Raw genomic sequence first — 26,453 nt, 5'->3', positions numbered from 1 at the left:
GGACATTGTTTTTCCATTGGAATTTGGTTGTGCTTTTAGATGGTTGAAAGCATAGTGATAACACATTGGAAATGTAACTAACTTTTGGCTGTCTTTTTTAATGGGTTAATATAGGTTATAATCTCATTGAACAACGTTTCAACCAAATATTACCAAATTATCCACATTGAAATGACGTGGTGGGCCCAGTGGGAGATGTGAGCATGTCTCAATGTAATCAAAAGTATGAAATTATCATGTTATTGTCAAATACAATATCTTATTCGGGCTTACTTGCAATCAATTTGCAGTGTATAAATTATACAAATTATGTTCAGCCCACCTGACCACCCGCTCAGGAAAAATTGGCCTGCAGCTCAATCTAGTTTTACCCCTGTTCTAAAGGTTGTTAAAGAATTATCAGTGTGTTTACAAATTAATGTGAAAGAAACATTTATTGTTTAACATCTATTTATTTTAATTGTTTTTCAGGGCAGTCTGTGGTTTCCTCCAAAAAGCTCCCTGAAAACAAAAATCAATCATGTTACTGCTGGTAAACAGACAACCTGGCCTGACACTTTATTCTGTTCTCATCAGATAATTACTGGAAACAAACTACCAGCTCCAAAATCCTTCAATCAATGCCTCACACTCACTGATACAGTTCAGAATGTAATGATATCTCTTTTGCCTTCACGTGACGAACACAGGACGGTACACAGGAATTCCACAATCCCCAACCTACCCCAGTACCTCACATTCTCCCCCGGGCAATGGATATACCTGATGACCTACCCTGACAACCTACCCTGAAAACCGACCCTGACAACCGACCCTTATGACCTACCCTGACAGGCTACCCTGACAAGCTACCCTGACGACCTACCCCAGTACCTCACATTCTCCCCCGGGCAATGGATATACCTGACGACCTACCCTGACGACCTACCCTGACGACCAACCCTGACTACCTACCCCAGTACCTCACATTCTCCCCCGGGCAATGGATATACCTGACGACCTACCCTGACGACCTACCCTGACGACCAACCCTGACTACCTACCCCAGTACCTCACATTCTCACCTACTGTATGCAAAGCTGAAATGGAGCATGTGTAAAATGCTGCTATCAGATACAGTTTGTGTCAGTACAGTTTGCAGAAGGACCTCCCTCTCACCTTTGACCCTGCTCTATACACTGCTGAGGGTGAGCGGCGGCGGCATGGCGCTCAATAGGTGAGGGGCAGGGTAGTGGTTGCTCAGCGGGTTGTTGAGGGTTACGTTGAACGTGCCCTTCAGTACCGTGTCCATGATCGCTGGGCTGAGCTGAGAGGGAAACACAACAAAACAAAGGGAAAGATTCAAACAACCTGGGAAGGAACTCCCTAAAGGGCAACAACGTGAGTAAAAGGTCAGTAATCCTTGTTGTAATCCATATGAGAACTGAATTCCATGTTTCCATTGCAACAGCAGTTCAGGGTGACCCAGTTTCCCTCTTACAGAGGTGAGTGTGTGATGTTTTCCTGATGAGCAGCCCTGTGAAGAAACTGTCCCTTGGGCTGACTCCAGAGTATTTGAGTGATCAATAACATGGCGGATGTAGCTAGAGAAACACAATGAAGAGATGTAGCTACTAGCTACAGGGAAACACAGTGAAGAGAGATGTAGCTACTAGCTACAGGGAAACACAGTGAAGGGAGATGTAGCTACTAGCTACAGAGAAACACAGTGAAGAGATGTAGCTACTAGCTACAGAGAAACACAGTGAAGAGATGTAGCTACTAGCTACAGAGAAACACAGTGAAGGGAGATGTAGCTACTAGCTACAGAGAAACACAGTGAAGGGAGATGTAGCTACTAGCTACAGGGAAACACAGTGAAGAGATGTAGCTACTAGCTACAGAGAAACACAGTGAAGGGAGATGTAGCTACTAGCTACAGGGAAACACAGTGAAGGGAGATGTAGCTACTAGCTACAGAGAAACACAGCGAAGAGATGTAGCTACTAGCTACAGAGAAACACAGTGAAGGGAGATGTAGCTACTAGCTACAGAGAAACACAGTGAAGGGAGATGTAGCTACTAGCTACAGAGAAACACAGTGAAGGGAGATGTAGCTACTAGCTACAGAGAAACACAGTGAAGGGAGATGTAGCTACTAGCTACAGAGAAACACAGTGAAGAGATGTAGCTACTAGCTACAGAGAAACACAGTGAAGAGATGTAGCTACTAGCTACAGAGAAACACAGTGAAGAGATGTAGCTACTAGCTACAGAGAAACACAGTGAAGAGATGTAGCTACTAGCTACAGAGAAACACAGTGAAGGGAGATGTAGCTACTAGCTACAGAGAAACACAGTGAAGAGATGTAGCTACTAGCTACAGGGAAACACAGTGACGAGAGATGTAGCTACTAGCTACAGAGAAACACAGTGAAGAGAGATGTAGCTACTAGCTACAGAGAAACACAGTGAAGGGAGATGTAGCTACTAGCTACAGAGAAACACAGTGAAGAGATGTAGCTACTAGCTACAGAGAAACACAGTGAAGGGAGATGTAGCTACTAGCTACAGAGAAACACAGTGAAGAGATGTAGCTACTAGCTACAGAGAAACACAGTGAAGGGAGATGTAGCTACTAGCTACAGAGAAACACAGTGAAGAGAGATGTAGCTACTAGCTACAGAGAAACACAGTGAAGAGAGATGTAGCTACTAGCTACAGAGAAACACAGTGAAGAGATGTAGCTACTAGCTTTTATTGTATTTATTTAACCTTTTTTTTTAACTAGGCAAGTCAGTTAAGAACAAATTATTATTTACAATGACGGCCTACACCGGTCAAATCCGGATGACGCCGGGCCAATTGTGCACCGCCATATGGGACACCCAATCACGGCCGGTTGTGATACAGCCTGGAATCTAACCAGGGTCTGTAGTACCGCCTCTAGCACTGAGATGCAGTGCCTTAGACCGCAGCTACAGAGAAACACAGTGAAAAGAGCACAGCGGGCAACACAACAAGGGGAAGGAAGGGCAAAGTGATGACACTACACTCTTGGAAAAGGAAATCTATATGGATTTATGCACTGATTTGTGGAGGGGGAACTCTCAGGTCATTTAGGGTCAACTTGACCTTTTGTTTGAGTGACAATCTCAGACAAAAATGCTGGCCTGTGTGTTACAGAATATGACTACATAAAAATGTTAGGTGTGCCAACAATTCAAACCTTGAAATATCTCTCCTGACCCCATTTCATAATTTGCCAAGATGGAGATATCGCTGGTAGAGAATTCTGAACGTATCGGTATAACTACTATAATAACGTGGTTCACGCAGCTCTTGAAACAAAACAACATTTTCTTACAGTATGTAGCTCATTCCTCTAATCTTTTTTGTCGTTGTTTAATCTAATCAAATGTAATTTGTAGTCAGTCAGAATCAGTGAGGTTGTAAAAAGCATCTGTTCCTGTCATCGGTAGACTACACCAGGCTGAATAACAGCCTCAGCAGTCCTCAGTAACCTCGCTTAGAAAAAAAGGTGCTATCTAGAACCTAAAGCTGTTCTCCGGCTGTCCCCATAGGAGAACCCTTTGAAGAACCCTTTTTGGTTCCAGGTAGAACCCTTTTGGGCTTCATGTAGAACCCTTCCCACAGAGGGTTCTACCTGGTACCAAAATGTGTTCTAACTCTAACCCAAAAGGGTTATCCTATAGGGACAGCCAAAGAACCCTTATGGAACCCTTTTTTCTAAGTGTTGACAGTCAGCGGAGTGCAACACCTAGCTCCACCACCTGCTGTGTTTGAGAGACTGTGTGTGTGTGTGTGTGTGTGTGTGTGTGTGTGAGAGTACTCGTACGTGTGTACAGCCCCACCATGTACACCTCCGCTATGGTGTATCCCATCACCTGTTCAACCTCGGGGCACCCTAGTGCTGAACCCTCCCAAACACATCAAAGAGATCGATGAGCACCAAGCCGCTCCACCTGCTGACCTTAAGACCACTAGAGTAGACTACCACCTGCTGACCTTAAGACCACTAGAGTAGACTACCACCTGCTGACCTTAAGACCACTAGAGTAGACTACCACCTGCTGACCTTAAGACCACTAGAGTAGACTACCACCTGCTGACCTTAAGACCACTAGAGTAGACTACCACCTGCTGACCTTAAGACCACTAGAGTAGACTACCACCTGCTGACCTTAAGACCACTAGAGTAGACTACCACCTGCTGACCTTAAGACCACTAGAGTAGAGTCAGAGTGCAGTATAGGAGTGTGGAGTTCACTAAAACAGCCAACAGCACAAAAAGAGGAAATCAGTGGGAATTCCACATGCACTTCAAAGCTTGACTAAAACCATCCTAGTTCTGAGATCCACAAATTCACATGCTGCGATCTGTATTCACAGTGCACATGGTGGCGGCAGCCCGATCTGTATGCCAGGAGCAACATTGGGAGAAGGAGCGGCTTGGTTCTTATCGATCTGTTTGATGTGTTTGGGAGGGTTCAGCACTAGGGTTGAACAGGTGATGGGATACCCAGGGAATCACCACCACAGCGGGGGCACACAGGGGTGACACACGCATACACACTTATACAAGCATATACACGTATACACACACACACACACACACACACACACACACACACACACACACACACACACACACACACACACACACACACACACACACACACACACACACACACACACACACACACACACACACACACACACACACACACAGTCTCTCAAACACAATCTCACAAACACAGTCTCACACACACACAGTCGCTCAAACACAGACCCATTTGCTTGCTCTGTCTGTCACAATAACATATGTCCCTAGACACTTTCAAACCATGTAGTTCCACCGTGCCATTCCAACAGTGTGTTGATTTACAGTTACTAGCCAATCACAGTGATATGAACTTCAGTTACTAGCCAATCACAGTGATATGAACTTCAGTTACTAGCCAATCACAGTGATATGAACTTCAGTTACTAGCCAATCACAGTGATATGAACTACAGTTACTAGCCAATCACAGTGATATGAACTTCAGTTACTAGCCAATCACAGTGATATGAACTTCAAGGTTGTGTCCTAAATGGCTCCCTATTCCCTAAATAGTGTACTACTTTAGACCAGGTCTCTGGCCTCTGGTCAAAAAGCCTCTGGTCAAAAGGTCTCTGGTCAAAAGGTCTCTGGTCTCTGCTCAAAAGGTCTCTGGTCTCTGCTCAAAAGGTATCTGGTCTCTGCTCAAAAGGTCTCTGGTCTCTGGTCAAAAGGTCTCTGGTCAAAAGGTCTCTGGTCTCTGCTCAAAGGGTCTCTGGTCAAAAGGTCTCTGGTCAAAAGGTCTCTGGTCAAAAGGTCTCTCATCAAAAGGTCTCTGGTCTCTGGTCAAAAGGTCCCTGGTCTCTTGTCAAAAGGTCTCTGCTCGAGAGGTCTCTGCTCAAAAGGTCTCTGGTCTCTGCTCGAGAGGTCTCTGCTCAAAAGGTCTCTGCTCAAAAGGTCTCTGCTCAAAAGGTCTCTGGTCTCTGGTCAAAATGTCTCTGGTCAAAATGTCTCTGGTTAAAAGTAGTGAACTATATAGAGTATAGTTTCGGATGCAGACCAGCTACTGAACAGCTACTGACCAGCTACTGAACAGCTATTGAACAGCTATTGAACAGCGAGGGACACACCAGACCAGACCAGCTATTGAACAGCTATTGAACAGCGAGGGACACACCAGACCAGACCAGCTATTGAACAGCGAGGGACACACCAGACCAGACCAGCTATTGAACAGCGAGGGACACACCAGACCAGACTAGCTATTGAACAGCGAGGGACACACCAGACCAGACCAGCTATTAAACAGCTATTGAACAGCGAGGGACACACCAGACCAGACCAGCTATTGAACAGCTATTGAACAGCGAGGGACACACCAGACCAGACCAGCTATTGAACAGCTATTGAACAGCGAGGGACACACCAGACCAGCTATTGAACAGCGAGGGACACACCAGACCAGACCAGCTATTGAACAGCGAGGGACACACCAGACCAGACCAGCTATTGAACAGCTATTAAACAGCGAGGGACACTTTGAAAGGTTTCTCTGCACCGTAATGTTTAATGCACCATAGCCTAATAAGACTGAAGAGAGGTAGGAGATCATATCAAACACTTCACAAGTTTTATGACTACAAGGTAATTCCCAAAGCTTTACTTTCTCAAAATAACAGATATGTACTACAGTAGAGTGTACTGCCATGCTCGTTAAATCACAGGCCTACACATCGGAATCACAGAGCTCATTTGTCAAATACCTGTGAAATACATTTTGCATTACTTTCTACATTTTGTAAACAAAATTCTCCATTAATTTGTCTTTGCTACTACAACAGTTATATTCCAATTGTCCAAGTCGACAGAGATGGCTCAATACTGTTCTGTGTTGATGTCTCGATGAGGATGGCTCAATACTGTTCTGTGTTAACGTCACGATGAGGATGGCTCAATACTGTTCTGTGTTGATGTCTCGATGAGGATGGCTCAATACTGTTCTGTGTTAACGTCACGATGAGGATGGCTCAATACTGTTCTGTGTTAACGTCACGATGAGGATGGCTCAATACTGTTCTGTGTTAACGTCACGATGAGGATGGCTCAATACTGTTCTGTGTTAACGTCACGATGAGGATGGCTCAATACTGTTCTGTGTTAACGTCACAATGAGGATGGCTCAATACTGTTCTGTGTTAACGTCACGAGGAGGATGGCTCAATACTGTTCTGTGTTAACGTCACGATGAGGATGGCTCAATACTGTTCTGTGTTAATGTCACGAGGAGGATGGCTCAATACTGTTCTGTGTTAACGTCACGAGGAGGATGGCTCAATACTGTTCTGTGTTAACGTCACGATGAGGATGGCTCAATACTGTTCTGTGTTAACGTCACGAGGAGGATGGCTCAATACTGTTCTGTGTTAACGTCACGAGGAGGATGGCTCAATACTGTTCTGTGTTAATGTCACGATGAGTGTTTGATAGATACCCTTTGATTTGATCTTTTCAAATACTCTGTGTTTGTTTAAGTCTGCCTGGAGAGCCAATGACATGCGGATGACTCAACACTATACACGTCAGCTACCGTAGCGACTGAAATGACTGCGACACTTAACACAGATCTGCAGGTAGTTTCAGAACGAGTGGCAAGGAATAAGTTAGTCCTAAATATTTAAAAAACTAAAAGCATTGTATTTGGGACAAATCATTCACTAAACCCTAAACCGCAACTACATCTTGTAATAAATCATGTGGAAATTGAGCAAGTTGAGGTGACTAAACTGCTTGGAGTAACCCTGGATTGTAAACTGTCATGGTCAAAACATATTGATACAACAGTAGCTAAGACGGGGAGAAGTCTGTCCATAATAAAGCACTGCTCTGCATTCTTAACAACACTATCAACAAGGCAGGTCCCCAGGAAGAGTAGCTGCTGCCATGGCAGGAACTAATGGGGATCCATAATAAACCCCAGGAAGAGTAGCTGCTGCCATGGCAGGAACTAATGGAGATGCATAATGAACCCCAGGAAGAGTAGCTGCTGCCATGGCAGGAACTAATGGGGATCCATAATAAACCCCAGGAAGAGTAGCTGCTGCCATGGCAGGAACTAATGGGGATCTATAATAAACCCCAGGAAGAGTAGCTGCTGCCTTGGCAGGAACTAATGGGGATCCATAATGAACCCCAGGAAGAGTAGCTGCTGCCTTGGCAGGAACTAATGGGGATCCATAATGAACCCCAGGAAGAGTAGCTGCTGCCATGGCAGGAACTAATGGGGATCCATAATAAACCCCAGGAAGAGTAGCTGCTGCCATGGCAGGAACTAATGGGGATCCATAATAAACCCCAGGAAGACTAGCTGCTGCCTTGGCAGGAACTAATGGGGATCCATAATAAACCCCAGGAAGAGTAGCTGCTGCCATGGCAGGAACTAATGGAGATGCATAAGAAAAAACAAATATAAAATGTGCAGCAATTTTGGTACTTATCTATTGGTTTATTAAGACAGGCAAGCTCAAAAAGTCACAAATAAAGTGTTTGAATCGCTTTTGAAACCGAGATTCTCATAATGTTGGGGCAATTCATGTACGTTTAAGCATCTCAAAAAGACTGATGTTACAAGGTAAAAGCTAGTCTGATAGTGAGTTACCTCATAGGTGCCTGGGCCGGGGTTGGTGTTCTTGGGGACTTTGAAGCGATCCTCCCTGGACACGATCAGAGCCATCTGGGGACTGGACTTGATGTCAGGACTATACTGACCTGGACCTGGTGGACAGAGGAGAGGAAAGTAGAGGAGAGGGATAGGAGAGGAGAGGGAGAGGAGAGGGCAGAGGAGGAGAGGAGAATAGAGGAGAATAGAATAGAGGAGAATAGAGGAGAATAGAGGAGAATAGATAGAATAGAGGAGAATAGAATAGAGGAGAATAGAGGAGAATAGAATAGAATAGAGGAGAATAGAGGAGAATAGAATAGAGGAGAATAGAGGAGAATAGAGGAGAATAGAGGAGAATAGAGGAGAATAGAATAGAATAGAGGAGAATAGAATAGAGGAGAATAGAGGAGAATAGAATAGAATAGAGGAGAATAGAATAGAGGAGAATAGAGGAGAATAGAGGAGAATAGAGGAGAATAGAGGAGAATAGAATAGAGGAGAATAGAGGAGAATAGAGGAGAATAGAGGAGAATAGAGGAGAATAGAGGAGAATAGAGGAGAATAGAATAGAGGAGAATAGAGGAGAATAGAGGAGAATAGAGGAGAATAGAGGAGAATAGAGGAGAATAGAGGAGAATAGAATAGAGGAGAATAGAATAGAATAGAGGAGAATAGAGGAGAATAGAGGAGAATAGAGGAGAATAGAGGAGAATAGAATAGAGGAGAATAGAGGAGAATAGAATAGAATAGAGGAGAATAGAGGAGAATAGAGGAGAATAGAGGAGAATAGAGGAGAATAGAGGAGAATAGAATAGAATAATAAAATAGAGGAGAGGAGGGAAGGGGATAGGAGAGGAGGGGGAGAGGAGAGGAGAGGAGAGGAGGGGAGGGGGAGAGGAGATGAGAGGGGGATGAGGAGATGAGAGGAGGGGGAGAGGAGAAGAGAGGAGGGGGAGAGGAGAAGAGGGGAGGGGGAGAGGAGATGCGAGGGAAGGGGAGAGGAGATGGGAGGAAAGGGGAGGAAAGGGGAGAGGAGGGGAGAGGAGGGGGGGCGGAGAGGAGGGGAGAGGGAGAGGAGGGGATAGGAGAGGGGAGGAGAGGAGAGGAGGGGAGAGGGAGAGGAAAGGATAGGAGAGGGGAGGGGAGGCGGAGAGGAGGGGAGAGGGAGAGGAGGGGATAGGAGAGGGGAGAGGAAAGGATAGGAGAGGGGAGGGGAGGCGGAGAGGAGGGGAGAGGGAGAGGAGGGGATAGGAGAGGGGAGAGGAAAGGATAGGAGAGGGGAGGGGAGGCGGAGAGGAGGGGAGAGGGAGAGGAGGGGATAGGAGAGGGGAGAGGAAAGGATAGGAGAGAGGAGGGAAGGGGAGAGGAGGGGCGGCGGAGAGGAGAGGAGGGGAGAGGAGGGGATAGGAGAGGGGGAGAGGAGAGGGGGAGAGAGAGTCAGGCTCTGAGCCTCATCACCATAAACCATTCATATTCCAATAAGATACCACTTGAGAAGAAAAGTGTAGAGTAGGGACTGAGCTAACTCTCAATGACTCACTCACTCGGTCACTGATGTAAACAACAAATGATCCTAGCAATACAGAGTGAATGAAAACATGACGAGGTAATACAACTCTTTAAGTATGCTAGATGACATTTGGACTAAATGATGAAAACAAGGTTGAGGAAGAAAATTTAACCAGTAAGCCTGGGGGTTCCCGCACCAAATCACTTGTCTGACCCCCAGCTAACTCAAAGGTGCTCACCGCCACAGAAAAATGTGATTGGTTTCTAGAGTTATTTTGCATTCTAAACATTCCCATTTCACCTGGAGCAGATTCCGTGTCGTAGAGCCCATTTCTACCGCAGCCATTGGGTGACTGCAGAAGTATACACCTAATATTGTTGAACATATTCCAATCAAGTTGACATCAAAATGTGATTGCAAAAAGGCATGGATGAGGGGTGAAATAATACCCCATATTCTGAAATGCAAATTAAATAATGGCTGAAATGAACTCGCTATGTGTTTGAGAGCACACTTTGCACACAGCCAGATCTATTTATATGCAAATCAATCTCTTGTTAAGGGGTTGAGTCTTGTGTAAAATAGGTTGCATAAATTATCCAAATCTTTTTTTGAAAGAACATCTGCAATGAAAGTATAATTGAAGTAAAAATTAGGCTAACCACAAAGAGAAACGGACACTGTATTTGAAAGGAAGGATATTGTCTCCTCAACAAGCCCAGTTTATTGTCTCCTCAACAAGCCCAGTCTATTGTCTCCTCAACAAGCCCAGTCTATTGTCTCCTCAACAAGCCCAGTCTATTGTCTCCTCAACAAGCCCAGTCTATTGTCTCCTCAACAAGCCCAGTCTATTGTCTCCTCAACAAGCCCAGTTTATTGTCTCCTCAACAAGCCCAGTCTATTGTCTCCTCAACAAGCCCAGTCTATTGTCTCCTCAACAAGCCCAGTTTATTGTCTCCTCAACAAGCCCAGTCTATTGTCTCCTCAACAAGCCCAGTTTATTGTCTCCTCAACAAGCCCAGTCTATTGTCTCCTCAACAAGCCCAGTCTATTGTCTCCTCAACAAGCCCAGTTTATTGTCTCCTCAACAAGCCCAGTCTATTGTCTCCTCAACAAGCCCAGTCTATTGTCTCCTCAACAAGCCCAGTTTATTGTCTCCTCAACAAGCCCAGTCTATTGTCTCCTCAACAAGCCCAGTTTATTGTCTCCTCAACAAGCCCAGTCTATTGTCTCCTCAACAAGCCCAGTCTATTGTCTCCTCAACAAGCCCAGTCTATTGTCTCCTCAACAAGCCCAGTCTATTGTCTCCTCAACAAGCCCAGTCTATTGTCTCCTCAACAAGCCCAGTCTATTGTCTCCTCAACAAGCCCAGTCTATTGTCTCCTCAAGAAGCCCAGTTTATTGTCTCCTCAACAAGCCCAGTCTATTGTCTCCTCAACAAGCCCAGTCTATTGTCTCCTCAACAAGCCCAGTTTATTGTCTCCTCAACAAGCCCAGTTTATGGTCTCCTCAACAAGCCCAGTCTATTGTCTCCTCAACAAGCCCAGTTTATTGTCTCCTCAACAAGCCCAGTTTATGGTCTCCTCAACAAGCCCAGTCTATTGTCTCCTCAAGAAGCCCAGTTTATTGTCTCCTCAACAAGCCCAGTCTATTGTCTCCTCAACAAGCCCAGTCTATTGTCTCCTCAACAAGCCCAGTTTATTGTCTCCTCAACAAGCCCAGTCTATTGTCTCCTCAACAAGCCCATTCTTCAGTCTCCTCAACAAGCCCAGTCTATTGTCTCCTCAACAAGCCCAGTCTATTGTCTCCTCAACAAGCCCAGTCTATTGTCTCCTCAACAAGCCCAGTCTATTGTCTCCTCAACAAGCCCAGTCTATTGTCTCCTCAACAAGCCCAGTCTATTGTCTCCTCAACAAGCCCAGTTTATTGTCTCCTCAACAAGCCCAGTCTATTGTCTCCTCAACAAGCCCAGTCTATTGTCTCCTCAACAAGCCCAGTCTATTGTCTCCTCAACAAGCCCAGTCTATTGTCTCCTCAACAAGCCCAGTCTATTGTCTCCTCAACAAGCCCAGTCTATTGTCTCCTCAACAAGCCCAGTCTATTGTCTCCTCAACAAGCCCAGTCTATTGTCTCCTCAACAAGCCCAGTTTATTGTCTCCTCAACAAGCCCAGTCTTCAGTCTCCTCAGACTAGAGTACACCCTTATTCATGTATTCTGTAGTATTCTCAAACAATTTCAACCCTCACCTCTCTATAATGACACTTTCTAGCTATTTGTTCACTTGATTTGACTCAACATCACTTTAATGAAATGAATAAAGAGTAAAAGATATCAGATCCGCTAGAAAGCAGCATGTTGAGCAATGCTTAAACCTTGACGGTCAGTACGGTAGCCCGCAACAGTGTGAAGATACAAATCTAGGATCAGCTTTCCCTGCCACAATCTTAACTTTAACCATTAGTGGGGATAAAGCAAAACTGACCCAAGATCAGTGTCTAGGGGGCAACTTCACACTACACCACAGTGTAGCCCACAGCAGGGGTTCCCAAAGTTTTTCACTCAGGCCCCCCTTCCAGCATTGGGTAAGATCCTGATGAAGGACCCAATTTCAAAATGTCACCTTGTGCATTCTACTATTACAACTTTGCGGAGTAAGTTGAAAGCCAGAGTTCCTAGGGGGCCCCACAGTTTGGGAACCACTGGTCTAGAGTACCTGGGAAGTCCGGATCGTAGCTCAAGAAAGAGGAGTGTCTGGGTGCTGCGCTCAGGAATGAGCTCTGGCGTTTCCTGCCCCCCTCGCTCCTGGGTTCTGAGAAGGAGGCACGGCCGTACGTTTTCTCAAAAGACTCCCGCACGTTGTAGGAACTGGGAGGAGGGGTGTTCTGGAGAGAAGAAGAAGAATACTTTATTGTCCATTAACTGGTAGAAAACAAACATTTGTTTTTATGCTCACAACCCAAGCTCCCGAGAGGGGTTGGAAGCAATGGGACTGGTGCAGAGCAGCACCCCTGGAGCAATTGAAGGGGGTTACATGTCTTGCTCAAGGTCACAACACAGAGAGATGATGATATGGTCACGACACAGAGAGAAGACGATATGACCACAACACAGAGAGATGACGATATGACCACAACACAGAGAGATGACGATATGACCACAACACAGAGAGATGACGATATGACCACAACACAGAGAGATGACGATATGACCACAACACAGAGAGATGACGATATGACCACAACACAGAGAGATGACGATATGACCACAACACAGAGAGATGACGATATGACCACAACACAGAGAGATGACGATATGACCACAACACAGAGAGATGACGATATGAAGGTGTGCCAATCCAGATGAACAGAGAGGAGGAACAGAGAGGAGGAACAGAGAGGAGGAACAGAGAAGAGGAACAGAGAAGAGGAACAGAGAAGAGGAACAGAGAGGAGGAACAGATAGGAGGAACAGATAGGAGGAACAGAGAGGAGAAACGGATGAGAGAACAGGGAGTGATTTATACTGATATAGAAATATGATTTGGGTTTTCTCACCAGAATAAATTTGCTCAACATTTTGACTGATCCAGACAATCAGCATTGTTATTTTAATGATCAAATCCCTCGGTATGACCTTGGCTGCAATAACACTGGTCTGAGAAGTCAACAGACACCATACCTTTCTCTGACATCCTAGCTGATTGGCTCACCACAAAACATTGTGACGGGAACATCTGACAGGCACTCCTATCAATAACATGTTCCTTGTCTAACAACATGGTCCATTCACAGTACAGTGGGGTCTAATGAGCGACCCTGTTCCCTCCATGGGGCTGTTAGCCGGCCCTCAGTAGCCTCTCTACAGGGGGGGCCTCATTACATACAATAAATGACCCTTCAGCCTAACATAATAACAATTAATAATAATAATAACAACTGACCACACCAGCCTGTCAACATCACAACACTGACTAAATCACTCATTGGCTGTAATGACCAGAGACCAGACAAGGAAGACACATATCTCTAATATGACTCTATGAAAACTACAATTATAAATGACTATGAATAATGTCGTTACGATTCATATGGATTATCTGTCTAAACCAGTAAGGAGATGTGTATTTTTCCAACCTGGCACTATGTTATCTCCTTACTGCTCCCATCCACCCTGAAATCCAGCTCCTTCCCGCTGGACGCAGGTACAGACTACCCAAGGTTTAAAAAAATAAGTTCTCTTTTATTCCGAATGCAATTTTGCAACTTAACAAATGTTGGACTAATTGCTCTCAGCACTTGCACTATGAAATTGCACTTACCCTGCCTATTTGTTTGTAAATATCCTTTGTTATTTATTGTACATTTTTAGATGTTATATGTTTTATGACTGCTGCAAGATTGCCTCTTTGATGACACTAAAGTTTTCTGAATCTGAATGATCCCCTACTCCTCAGACTCCTCCTACCACTGCTACAAATAGTTTTAGTGACGGTGAGAGAGTGCTATGTGTTATGGCTAGCTCAGCTACGCTAGCTAGATGAATACTGTGGGGCTATATAGCTAGCTCAGCTACGCTAGCTAGATGAATACTCCGGGGCTATATAGCTAGCTCAGCTACGCTAGCTAGATGAATACTCCGGGGCTATATAGCTAGCTCAGCTACGCTAGCTAGATGAATACTCCGGGGCTATATAGCTAGCTCAGCTACGCTAGCTAGATGAATACTCCGGGGCTATACAGCTAGCTCAGCTACACTAGCCAGATGAATACTGCAGGACTATATAGCTAGCTCAGCTACGTTAGCTAGATGAATACTGCAGGGCTATATAGCTAGCTCAGCTACGCTAGCCAGATGAATACTGCGGGGCTATACAGCTAGCTCAGCTACGCTAGCCAGATTAATACTGCGGGGCTATACAGCTAGCTCAGCTACGCTAGCTAGATGAATACTGCGGGGCTATATAGCTAGCTCAGCTACGCTAACTAGATGAATACTGCGGGGCTATACAGCTAGCTCAGCTACACTAGCCAGATGAATACTGCAGGGCTATATACTGTAATTTCCGGACTATTAAGCGCACCTGAATATAAGCCGCACCCACTGAATTAAAAAAAAACAAATTATTTTGAACATAAATAAGCCGCACATGTCTATAAGCCGCAGGTGCCTACCGGTACATTGAAACAAATGAACTTTACACAGGCTTTAACGAAACACGGCTTGTAACAAAAATAAATAGGCTTTAACGAAACACGGCTTGTAACAGAAAATAAAAAATTAGCAGTAAGCTTTAGTTGTCTTTTTGCACTGAGTCAATTCCTCACGCTGCTGTTTCCAACGTCTTATCATCGACTCATTAAGACCAAGCTCCCGTGCAGCAGCTCTATTTCCTTTTCCAACAGCCAGATCAATCGCCTTCAACTTGAAAGTTGCATCATATGCATTTCTCCGTGTCTTTGCCATGATGAGGGTGACAAAATGACTACCGTAATCAGAATGATGGGAAGTTTGAGAGCGCTCGATTTAATCTAAACAGTAAACAAAAAAGTTATTTGACCTTAACCCGTTCGGCAATTTCATTGGTCTAATGAAAGCTTCATGCCGCCAAAAAACTGAGCACGTCACAGAATGTTTTTTTGGTGAAAAAAAAATTGAAAGCGGGTGAAATCCATATATTAGCCACGTCATTGTTTAAGCCGCGATGTTCAAAGCTTGCGAAAAAAGTTGCGGCTTATAGTCCAGAATTTACGGTAGCTAGCTCAGCTACGCTAGCTAGATGAATACTGCGGGGCTATATAGCTAGCTCAGCTACACTAGCCAGATGAATACTGCGGGGCTATATAGCTAGCTCAGCTACGCTAGCTAGATGAATACTGTGGGGCTATATAGCTAGCTCTTAGACATTGTTTTGCATTCCATTAGACATCGACTGTGTCTGAAATGGCACCCTATTACCTATATAGGGCACTACTTTAGACCTACAGGGCTCTGTTCAAAAGTAGTGCAGTCAAGTTTTTACAGTTACGTGCACAAGCAGAGTGAAATGCCTTTCTTGCAAAGCAAAGTTGGGTCAGAGCTCGTAAGACGACAGCCATACAGTACAGATAGCTTGCCTGATCTGTTTGATACCATTCCATTCATTCTGTTCCAGCAATTACAATGAGCCCGTCCTCCCCAATTAAGGTAGCACCAGCCGCCTGTGACGCACCCACCACGAGGTGTTGGAAGTAATGGGTCAGGCAAAATGTAGCTCCCCTGAAACAATTGTGGGGGGTTAAGTGCCTTGCTCAATGGCACAACACAGAGACAGGGAGAGATGACGATATGGTTACAACAGAGACACAGAGAGATGACGATATGGTCACAACACAGAGAGATGACGATATGGTTACAACACAGAGACACAGAGAGATGATGATATGGTCACAACATAGAGAGATGACGATATGGTCACAACACAGAGACACAGAGAGATGACGATATGGTTAAAACACAGAGACAGAGAGATGACGATATGGTCACAACACAGAGACAGAGAGAGATGACAACCCAAAAAGGCATGTTGATGGTATTCTCAATGAAATGATCAAATATACAGACAACAAATTCCAATTGGCTATACTAAGACTCTTTAACATCATCCTTAGCTCTGGCATCTTCCCCAATATTTGGAACCAAGGACTGATCACCCCAATCCACAAAAGTGGAGACAAATTTGACCCCAATAACTACCGTGGGATATGAGTCAACAGCAACCTTGGGAAAATCCTCTGCATTATCATTAACAGCAGACTCGTACATTTCCTCAGTAAAAACAATGTACTGAGCAAATGTCAAATTGGCTTTTTCCAAATTACCGTACAACAGACCACGTATTCACCCTGCACACCCTAATTGACAAACAAACAAACCAAAACAAAGGCAAAGTCTTCTCATGCTTTGTTGATTTCAAAAAAGCCTTCGACTCAATTTGGCATGAGGGTCTGCTATACAAATTGATGGAAAGTGGTGTTGGGGGTAAAACATACAACATTATAAAATCCAAGTACACAAACAACAAGTGTGCGGTTAAAATAGGCAAAAACACACACATTTCTTCCCACAGGGCTGTGGGGTGAGACAGGGATGCAGCTTAAGCCCCACCCTCTTCAACATATATATCAACGAATTGGCGCGGGCACGAGAACAGTCTGCAGCACCCGGCCTCACCCTACTAGAATCTGAAGTCAAATGTCTACTGTTTGCTTATGATCTGGTGCTTCTGTCCCCAACTAAGGAGGGCCTACAGCAGCACCTAGATATTCTGCACAGATTCTGCCAGACCGGGGCCCTGACAGTAAATCTCAGTAAGACCAAAATAATGGTGTTCCAAAAAAGGTCCAGTCGCCAGGACCACAAATTCAAATTCCATCTAGACACCGTTGCCCTAGAGCACACAAAAAACAATACATACTTCGGCCTAAACATCAGCACCACAGTTAACTTCCACAAAGCTGTGAACGATCTGAGAGACAAGGCAAGAAGGGCATTCTATGCCATCAAAAGGAACATAAAATTCAACATACCAATTAGGATGTGGCTAAAAATACTTGAATAAGTCATAGAAAAAAAAAAATACATTTGCCAAGAAGGTGAATTTTGATGTGGAAAATCTGTTTAAGGGTAAAATTGACTCCAACCAATCACGACGTAACCTTTCTAAGATAGAGAGGGATGCAGTTGAATCATTGTCCAAAAATGAACGGGTTGTGGTTAAAAAAGCAGACAAAGGTGGCGCTACAGTAGTGTGGAGTAAAGACAAATATGTGACAGAAGCCTACCTTCAATTAGACAATGATGAATTCTACCAATCTCTTAGCTTCAACCCTACAGAGAACCTAAAAATTTAGTTGAAAGGGATCCTCACAGAAGCTAGTCTGACAGAACCCATATCTAAGTACATTGATTACTTTATTAAGCCTTTTCTGACGTCACTCCCAGCCTATCTTCAAGATACCACAGATGTGTTGAACAAAATTAAGGAATTGAATAATATAGGTACAGCTTCCTTTTTAGTCACCATGGATGTGGAGTCTCTTTACACCACCATTGAACATGAACAAGGTTTGGCAGCTATGCACCATTTCTTGAGTACCCGACCTGAAACTGAGATGCCTCCTACAGAATTCATTGTCTCACTGACTGAATGGACTCTTAATCATAACATCTTTATCTTTCAGGACCGTATTTTTAAACAGGTCAAAGGATGTGCCATGGGAGCTTGCTATAGCCCTTCCTGCGCTGGTTTGTATTTGGGAAAATAACTTCATTTTGGATCCTTCTAATAACCAGTTCTTTGACCGGATTATATGGTGGGGACGCTATATTGATGATGTTTGCCTTTTTTGGTCCGGCTCAGAAGATGAACTTATTTCCTTCCACCAATACCTTAACAGCATTAACCCTAACATCAAACTAACTATGGAGTATAGCAAGGATAACATTCATTTTTTGGACCTCGACATCAGTAAAAATGACAAAGGTTGTTTGCACACATCAATCTTTAGGAAGCCTACAGATGGGAATACCATTCTGAGGGCAGACAGCTTTCACCCCAAAAGGCTAAAAGAGAATATTCCATATGGCCAATTCCAAAGAGTCCGCAGAATTTGCGATCAGGAATCAGACTATGTTGTCAAATCTGCTGAATTGGAGAATCGTTTCTTGAATCGGGGCTACAGCGTCCAGGTCCTGAAAGATGCAGGTATAAGGGCTGGATTACTTGACAGAGAGAACTTGTTGCGAAGGGGAGTGCCTCGTGATGCATCAGAGAGAGTGTATTTTCTTACAAAATACAGCACTGAAGCAGAGAACATTAAAAGAATCATTAAAAATAATTGGGGAATCATCCAAAGTGATACGCTACTACGCCAAGTCTTTCCTGAGCCACCAGTCATAAGCTTTAAGAGATGTCCTACCCTAAAGGACAAATTAGTCCACAGTTATCTTCCGGGTGACTCTCAAAAAACTTGGCTTGGCCACAAACCCAAGGGCTCTTTTAAATGTAACCAGTGCAACCATTGCAGAAATATTGCACAGAAAAAGTATTTCGTTGATACAGCTTCCAAAATGGAGTATTACGTCAAGCATTTCATTAACTGCAAAACCACTCATGTCATCTATAGATTGGAATGTCCACAGTGCAAGGTGTTCTACATTGGACGGACAAAGAGACGCCTTCAAGATCGCCTAGCGGAACACAAGTACGCCATACGGGTAGGCAATGAAGACTACCCCATGGCAAGGCACTACAATTCCTTACACCATGGCAACCCTGCCTCCCTACAAGGTATGGGTATTGATCATATTCCGGCCTCTATTAGAAAAGGGGACTGTCTTAAACAGTTAAACCAAATGGAAAGTTTTTGGATTTACAAACTACAGGCCACTAAATAACCGGGTTTAAATGAAGATATGGATTTCTCACCCTTCCTGTAGGGTTGTGATGGGTACATTTGCTGTCATCTAGTGGATATTTTTGCTCAATTGCCCTCAGCTATGTTTAGACTCTTGTTGTTCATGTTTTGCTGTGTTCTAGTGTACTATGGAATGTATTGCTTTCTTATTATTTACACTTCGCCCAGACATATTTAAGGTTAGAACTACCTTTCTAAGTGTTCTGATACTTCTAGTTTGGAGTTACATTTTTATGATAGCATAGCTACAGCATTTCACTTTAAAGTGTGTGTACTATTGCTTACTAGGTGTGTCCAATCAATTTTAACCACTCCCCCTTCTAATTAGGGTTAATTGGAAAAGCTGTTAAACAGAGAACATTGTATTATTTCTTTGTACACCCTGATGAAGGCCATGCAGCCGAAACGCGTCGGTTTTTTAAAAACATTGTTTCTATTGAACATGCCATACTAATAACGGCATTTTAATTAATTATATGAAGAGTGCCTTGGTCCTCCTTTCTTTTTGAAGACCAACTCAACCCTTTTACCAAAGAGCACCTTCTGTCTACCAACATTTACTATTGTGTACCTTAGTAGCGCTTCCCTTCCTCCTCTTTCTACTAAGTCATAGAACCCATTGCCCTTTATGGTTGTGAGGTCTGGGGTCCGCTCACCAACCAAGAATTCACAAAATGGGACAAACACCAAATTGAGACTCTGCATGCAGAATTCTTCAAAAATATCCTCAGTGTACAACGTAGAACACCAAATAATGCATGCAGAGCAGAATTAGGCCGATACCCACTAATTATCAAAATCCACAAAAGAGCCGTTAATTTCTACAATCACCTTAAAGGAAGCGATTCCCAAACCTTCCATAACAAAGCCATCACCTACAGAGAGATGAACCTGGAGAAGAGTCCCCTAAGCAAGCTGGTCCTGAGGCTCTGTTCAGAAACACAAACAGACCCCACAGAGCCCCAGGACAGCAGCACAATTAGACCCAACCAAATCATGACAAAACAAAAAGATAATTACTTGACACATTAGAAAGAATTAACAAAAAAACAGTGCAAACTAGAATGCTATTTGGCCCTAAACAGAGTACAGAGTGGTAGAATACCTGACCACTGTGACTGACCCAACGTAAGGAAAGCTTTGACTATGTACAGACTCAGTGAGCATAGCCTTGCTATTGAGAAAGGCCGCCGTAGGCAGACATGGCTCTCAAGAGAAGACAGGCTATGTGCACACTGCCCACAAAATGAGGTGGAAACTGAGATGCACTTCCTAACTTCCTGCCCAATGTACGACCATATTAGAGACACATATTTCCCTCAGATTATACAGATCCACAAAGAATTCGAAAACAAACCCAATTTTGATAAACTCCCATATCTATTGGGTGAATTACCACAGTGTGCCATCACAGCAGCAAGATTTGTGACTTGTTGCCACAAGAAAAGGTCAACCAGTGAAGAACAAACACCATTGTAAATACAACCCATATTTATGCTTATTTATTTTCCCTTTTGTACTTTAACCATTTGTACATTGTTACAACACTGTATATATACATAATATGACATTTGTAATGTCTTTATTCTTTTGAAACTTCTGTAAGTGTAATGTTTACTGTTCATTTTAATTGTTTATTTCACTTTTGTATATTATCTACCTCACTTGCTTTGGCAATGTTAACACGTTTCCCATGCCAATAAAGCCCATTGAATTGAAAGATGACGATATGGTTACAACATAGAGAGATGACGATATGGTTACAACACAGAGACACAGAGACATGACGACATGGTTACAACATAGAGAGATGACGATATGGTCACAACACAGAGACACAGAGAGATGACGATATGGTCACAACACAGAGACACAGAGAGATGACGACATGGTCACAACACAGAGACAGAGAGAGATGACGATATGGTTACAACACAGAGACAGAGAGAGATGACGATATGGTTACAACACAGAGACAGAGAGAGATGACGATATGGTTGCAACACAGAGACAGAGAGAGATGACGATATGGTTACAACACAGAGACAGAGAGAGATGACGATATGGTCACAACACAGAGACACAGAGAGATGACGATATGGTTACAACACAGAGACACGGAGAGATGATGATATGGTTACAACACAGAGACAGAGAGATGATGATATGGTTACAACACATAGACAGAGAGATGACGATATGGTTACAACACAGAGACACAGAGAGATGATGATATGGTTACAACACAGAGACAGAGAGATGATGATATGGTTACAACACAGAGACAGAGAGATGACGATATGGTTACAACACAGAGACAGAGAGAGATGATGATATGGTGTGTGAACAGGGACCCTATTTGGGACTAGAGAGACACAGAACTGAGAGAGGAAAGCTGTGGCTAGTAGCAAATGAAAATGGCATTGAAATGAATTGAACGATCGAGATGGAAATGACAGGTTGGCTGTACCTTTGAGGCTATACCTGTAGAGACCGGCTGAAATGACAGGTTGGCTGTACCTGTGAGACTATACCTGTAGAGACCGGCTGAAATGACAGGTTGGCTGTACCTATGAGGCTATACCTGTAGAGACCGGCTGAAATGACAGGTTGGCTGTACCTGTGAAGACCGGCTGAGATCTTTTTCTAACAATAGAACACATTTCATTTGGCCTCTCCCGTCTGTCACGGAGCCCCAATATGGCTGTAATTACACCTGATGGGAATTTAACTACCGTTCTCACCACCTCTCACCTATTGACAGTAGTCACAATACACTTAATTACAGAGCGGTGCGCCAGCCACGTCTGTCCAATTTCTCTCTCCCGTTTATCGCCATCTATATGCATTTAGAAGTTTCATTTAACGAGCGCTCACACAGGCACTGACATGAAACATAATGAAACGGAATACTGATGTGATTTCCCCCTGATTAGCGTCTAGACGTGTTGTTACCATCTAGATGTTTGCGATTCTTTTCGACACTGAAGAATATGAAGAATTCAAACTAGGACAAGTCGATTGGTTAATTGGGCATGTGTTTAGAATGGGAGCTGTAATTGATTCCCTATTGTTGCGGTTGAGTTCAGAACGTTTTTTTTGGACTGGTCAGAAAGGTAAACAGTGTGTAATGCCAGAGTCTGGCTTAGCGGTAGTGCGGCTGACTTCACATGTCCCCAGACGGAGGGGGGGGGGGGATCCCTGAGTCCACCTTTCCTAGCTGCTGTCTCCCCGTCTAGTCCTATCGATGACAATAATGAATCAATCTCAATAAAATTAAACATCTGAAAAAGAAAGAAAGAAACAGGTAGAAGGTCAGAGTTGAAGTGAACCAATGATTCCACCTTCGTGGCACATGTACTAATTACCTACTATGATTCCTTCCTCAGAACAAGCGCTACGTGAAGACAGGGGGGGTTAAATCCCAAATGGCATCCTATTCCCTACATAGTGAACTACTTAATATATATGACCATACAGGTTCCGGTCAAAAGTAGTGCACTATATAGTGTGCCGTTTGGGATGAAGCCAGACCTTTTTTAGCTCTGCCTGACAGCCTCACACTAAAGACCATGCGTGTGACATGAACAGTGTACCAGCCATTCCTCTTCTTCTCAGCTCACAGTAGAAGACTATTCCTCATCTCATTAAACCCTCCCCATTAAACAATGAGGAAGTTATTTTCAGATGAGGCGGCCATTTAATTTTTTCACCCCATAAATACCGGGCTATATTTATAGTGTGTTTCATTGAAGCTTCTGCACACTCAGCCGCAGTGGTTAAATAATCGTTTTCTGCTTTATTTAGTTCAAGGGGAGGAATTTGGTGTTATAATGGGCTCTTAGACGGATCATTAAACCACAGGAATGATAGGGAATCACCATATGCTTGTAGTATGGTTTTATAGATACTATAGCCGCCGATGGCTACAGATCTGCTGCTATCTTCCTCTTTCTTCTCTCTCTCCCATAAATGTGTCTGACATAAATCAAACCGGGACTTTCTCACAAAACCAGATGAAGAATTTTATGTTCTATGTTTACATATCCACGATGTTTTATGAAAACAGGGGAGTGCAGAAATTCTCTTATCCTAGCAACAATTACGAATACAAAATACGAACAAATATGAAAATGTACACAGTCACTACTTCAAGTTGCTCTGGATAAGAGCGTCTGCTAAATTACTAAAATGTAAATATGAAGCAGAGAAGGACATTCTAGTCAAAGGGTGAACAGATTTAACACATCACTACATTGTCTTTTGATAGCTTGTTCCTCTCTCCTTCTCCCATTCCCTCTCTTCCCCCTCCCTCTTCCTCCCTGAACTTCACCTCCCTCTCGCCATCGTTCCTTTGTCGTCCCTTTGTATTCCCTCTCTTCCCCCTCCCTTCACCACACCTCCCTCTCTCTGTCTTCTCTCCCTCTCCCTCCCTCTCTTTCTTTCTCTCGCTCATCTGGCGGTGAGCGGAGTGACCTGGCTTTGGCAGTGGAGAATCCTAGTCAACCACCAGGCAGCTATACTGTAGGCCCCACAGCTGGGTCCACTCAGCTACCAGACTAACAGACTGTCTGCAGCCTCTTGGCTGTATAAACAGGCAGCATCCCTAAACCGCACCAGGCCTCGTCCCGCCACAGTTACCGACACGCTCCCAGCATCCCCCTCACCTGTTCCTCCACACACAGCTGTCTACACACACAGCTGTCTCCCACATGTTCCTCCACATTCCATGAGGAAGAGAAGGGGAAGGAAGAGAGGGCACAGAAAAATAAGATTCAGGAGAAAAATCTCCCTGGTATTCCGCCGTAGGACAGAACTGTGCATTGCCTACTGATAGAGATGATGTGAAAGCAGCAACATTGAGGTATGGTGAAATCCAGAAGCCGTATTATCATCTTGAAGAGCGTGAAAAACATCAGTCGGACAGCAGGTCAAAGGATGCAATGTTTCCTCTTTTTGTTGTAGTTCTTGCAAGGCACCAAGCCTCTGATTTTAGACATGATGTCAGAACAGAGACACTGTGATAGATGTATGTCTCAAAGTCAGGGATTTGTTGGGTCTTTGCTGTGAGGGATTTGTTGGTTCTTTGCTGTGAGGGATTTGTTGGTTCTTTGCTGTGAGGGATTTGTTGGTTCTTTGCTGTGAGGGATTTGTTGGTTCTTTGCTGTGAGGGATTTGTTGGTTCTTTGTTGTGAGGGATTTGTTGGTTCTTTGCTGTGAGGGATTTGTTGGTTCTTTGCTGTGAGGGATTTGTTGGTTCTTTGTTGTGAGGGATTTGTTGGTTCTTTGCTGTGAGTGATTTGTTGGGTCTTTGTTGTGAGTGATTTGTTGGGTCTTTGCTGTGAGCAGGGTTGGGGAGTAACGGATTACAAAAAACTGTAATCCGTTAATTTACCAGCAAAAATATTGTAATCAGATTACAGATACTTTTGAAAAACTAGATGATTACTTCGAGGATTACTTTTAAATTCAGAAAGGATGTTTGCGAGAATATTTTTTTTTGACACTTCTCTGTTTTCTCAATGACATTCAAATCAGCATTGAAAAAAGGCGCAAATTTAAGTTTGTTCCACCTGAGGGAGACTGACCACAAGTCAGAGACCACTATGATGACACACCAAATGTGTTTGATGGATCGAGGGAAAAGAGCAGGAATAGGATTTTGTAGGCTACAGTCCAAGCTATGTCTTCCAATGGTGTGACTGCTGTCGGCATCCAAAGATTATCCAACTTGAATAAACGCTTTGAGGTAAGGATGACAGCAGTGGTGTAGTCTACGGTGATACGGATATCACTTATTATTGATATCTACATAGCACATTGATGTGAGTTACACTGCTGCTCTCTCATTTAGCTATTTGTGCCTTACGGATTGTGGTTGTTGTGGACACACCTAAATGTGTATTTGAACCTAATAATGGTTGAATTCAAGAAGTTTAAGCTGCCTATCAATCAATGTTTTGAAACCAGTGGACAGCCAGTGAAAAATGCGCTCTTGCAACTAGAGGTCGACCGATTAATTAGGGCCGATTTCAAGTTTTCATAACAATCGGAAATCGGTATTTTTGGACGCCGATTTGGCCGATTTTTTTTTGTACACCTTTATTTAACTAGGCAAGTCAGTTAAGAACACATTCTTATTTTCAATGATGGCCTGGGAACAGTGGGTTAACTGCCTTGTTCAGGGGCAGAACGACAGATTTTTACCTTGTCAGCTCGGGGATTCAATCTTGCAACCTTACGGTTAACTAGTCCAACGCTCTAACGCTTTACATTGCACTCCACGAGGAGCCTGCCTGTTACGCGAATGCAGTAAGAAGCCAAGGTAAGTTGCTAGCTAGCATTAAACGTATCTTATAAAAAACAATCAATCAATCATAATCACTAGTTAACTACACATGGTTGATGATATTACTAGTTTATCTAGCCTGTTCTGCGTTGCATATAATCGCTTAGGTACACGTTGCTCCAACCATAAGCATCAATGCCTTTCTTAAAATCAATACACAATTATGTATTTTCAAACCTGCATATTTAGTTAATATTGCCTGCTAACATTAATTTCTTTTAACTAGGGAAAATGTGTCACTTCTCTTGCAACAGAGTCAGAGTATATGCAGCAGTTTGGGCCGCCTGGCTCGTTGCGAACTGTGAAGACTATTTCTTCCTAACAAAGACAGCCGACTTCACCAAACGGGGGATGATTTAACAAAAGCGCATTTGCGAAAAAAGCACAATCGTTGCACGACTGTACCTAACCATAAACATCAATGCCTTTCTTAAAATCAATACACAGAAGTATATATTTTTAAACCTGCATATTTAGCTAAAAGAAATCCAGGTTAGCAGGCAATATTAACCAGGTGAAATTGTGTCACTTCTCTTGTGTTCATTGCACCAGAGTCAGGGTATATGCAACAGTTTGGGCCGCCTGGCTCGTTGCGAACTAATTTGCCAGAATTTTACGTAATTATGACATAACATTGAAGGTTGTGCAATGTAACAGGAATATTTAGACTTAGGGATGCCACCCGTTAGATAAAATACGGAACAGTTCCGTATTTCACTGAAAGGAAAAACGTTTTGTTTTCGAGATGATAGTTTCCGGATTCGACCATATTAACCTCTTGCGTATATCCTACCACTGGGGGCGCCACAGCGCATTTTGGAAAAAATTCGTTCAACGGCCTACTAATCAAACTCAGAAGCTAGGACATGCATATACTTATTTTATATGGATAGAAAACACCCTAAAGTTTCTGAAACTGTTTGAATGGTGTCTGTGAG

At 43.6% G+C, this 26,453-nt stretch overlaps 1 protein-coding gene across 1 annotated transcript in view; it reads right to left on the bottom strand.

Moving 5' to 3' along the window:
• Positions 1-420: 420 nt before the first annotated feature.
• The window catches only part of stpg2 (sperm-tail PG-rich repeat containing 2), a 73,621-nt gene continuing 47,588 nt past the window's right edge, over positions 421-26,453 (bottom strand). The window contains exons 11-14 of the mRNA XM_029717972.1: positions 12,425-12,593; positions 8,198-8,313; positions 1,159-1,306; positions 421-501 (exon numbers count right to left, since the gene is read on the bottom strand). Coding sequence (XP_029573832.1) covers positions 1,172-1,306; positions 8,198-8,313; positions 12,425-12,593 — 420 coding nt within the window. The 3' untranslated portion in view covers positions 421-501; positions 1,159-1,171. The remainder of the gene's footprint in view (positions 502-1,158; positions 1,307-8,197; positions 8,314-12,424; positions 12,594-26,453) is intronic.

Source organism: Salmo trutta, chromosome 27 (assembly GCF_901001165.1).
Source record: "Salmo trutta chromosome 27, fSalTru1.1, whole genome shotgun sequence".
Lineage (NCBI taxonomy): Eukaryota > Metazoa > Chordata > Actinopteri > Salmoniformes > Salmonidae > Salmo > Salmo trutta.
The sequence above is the reverse complement of the archived record's forward strand: the minus strand, read 5'-3'. Positions and strand labels throughout refer to the sequence as shown.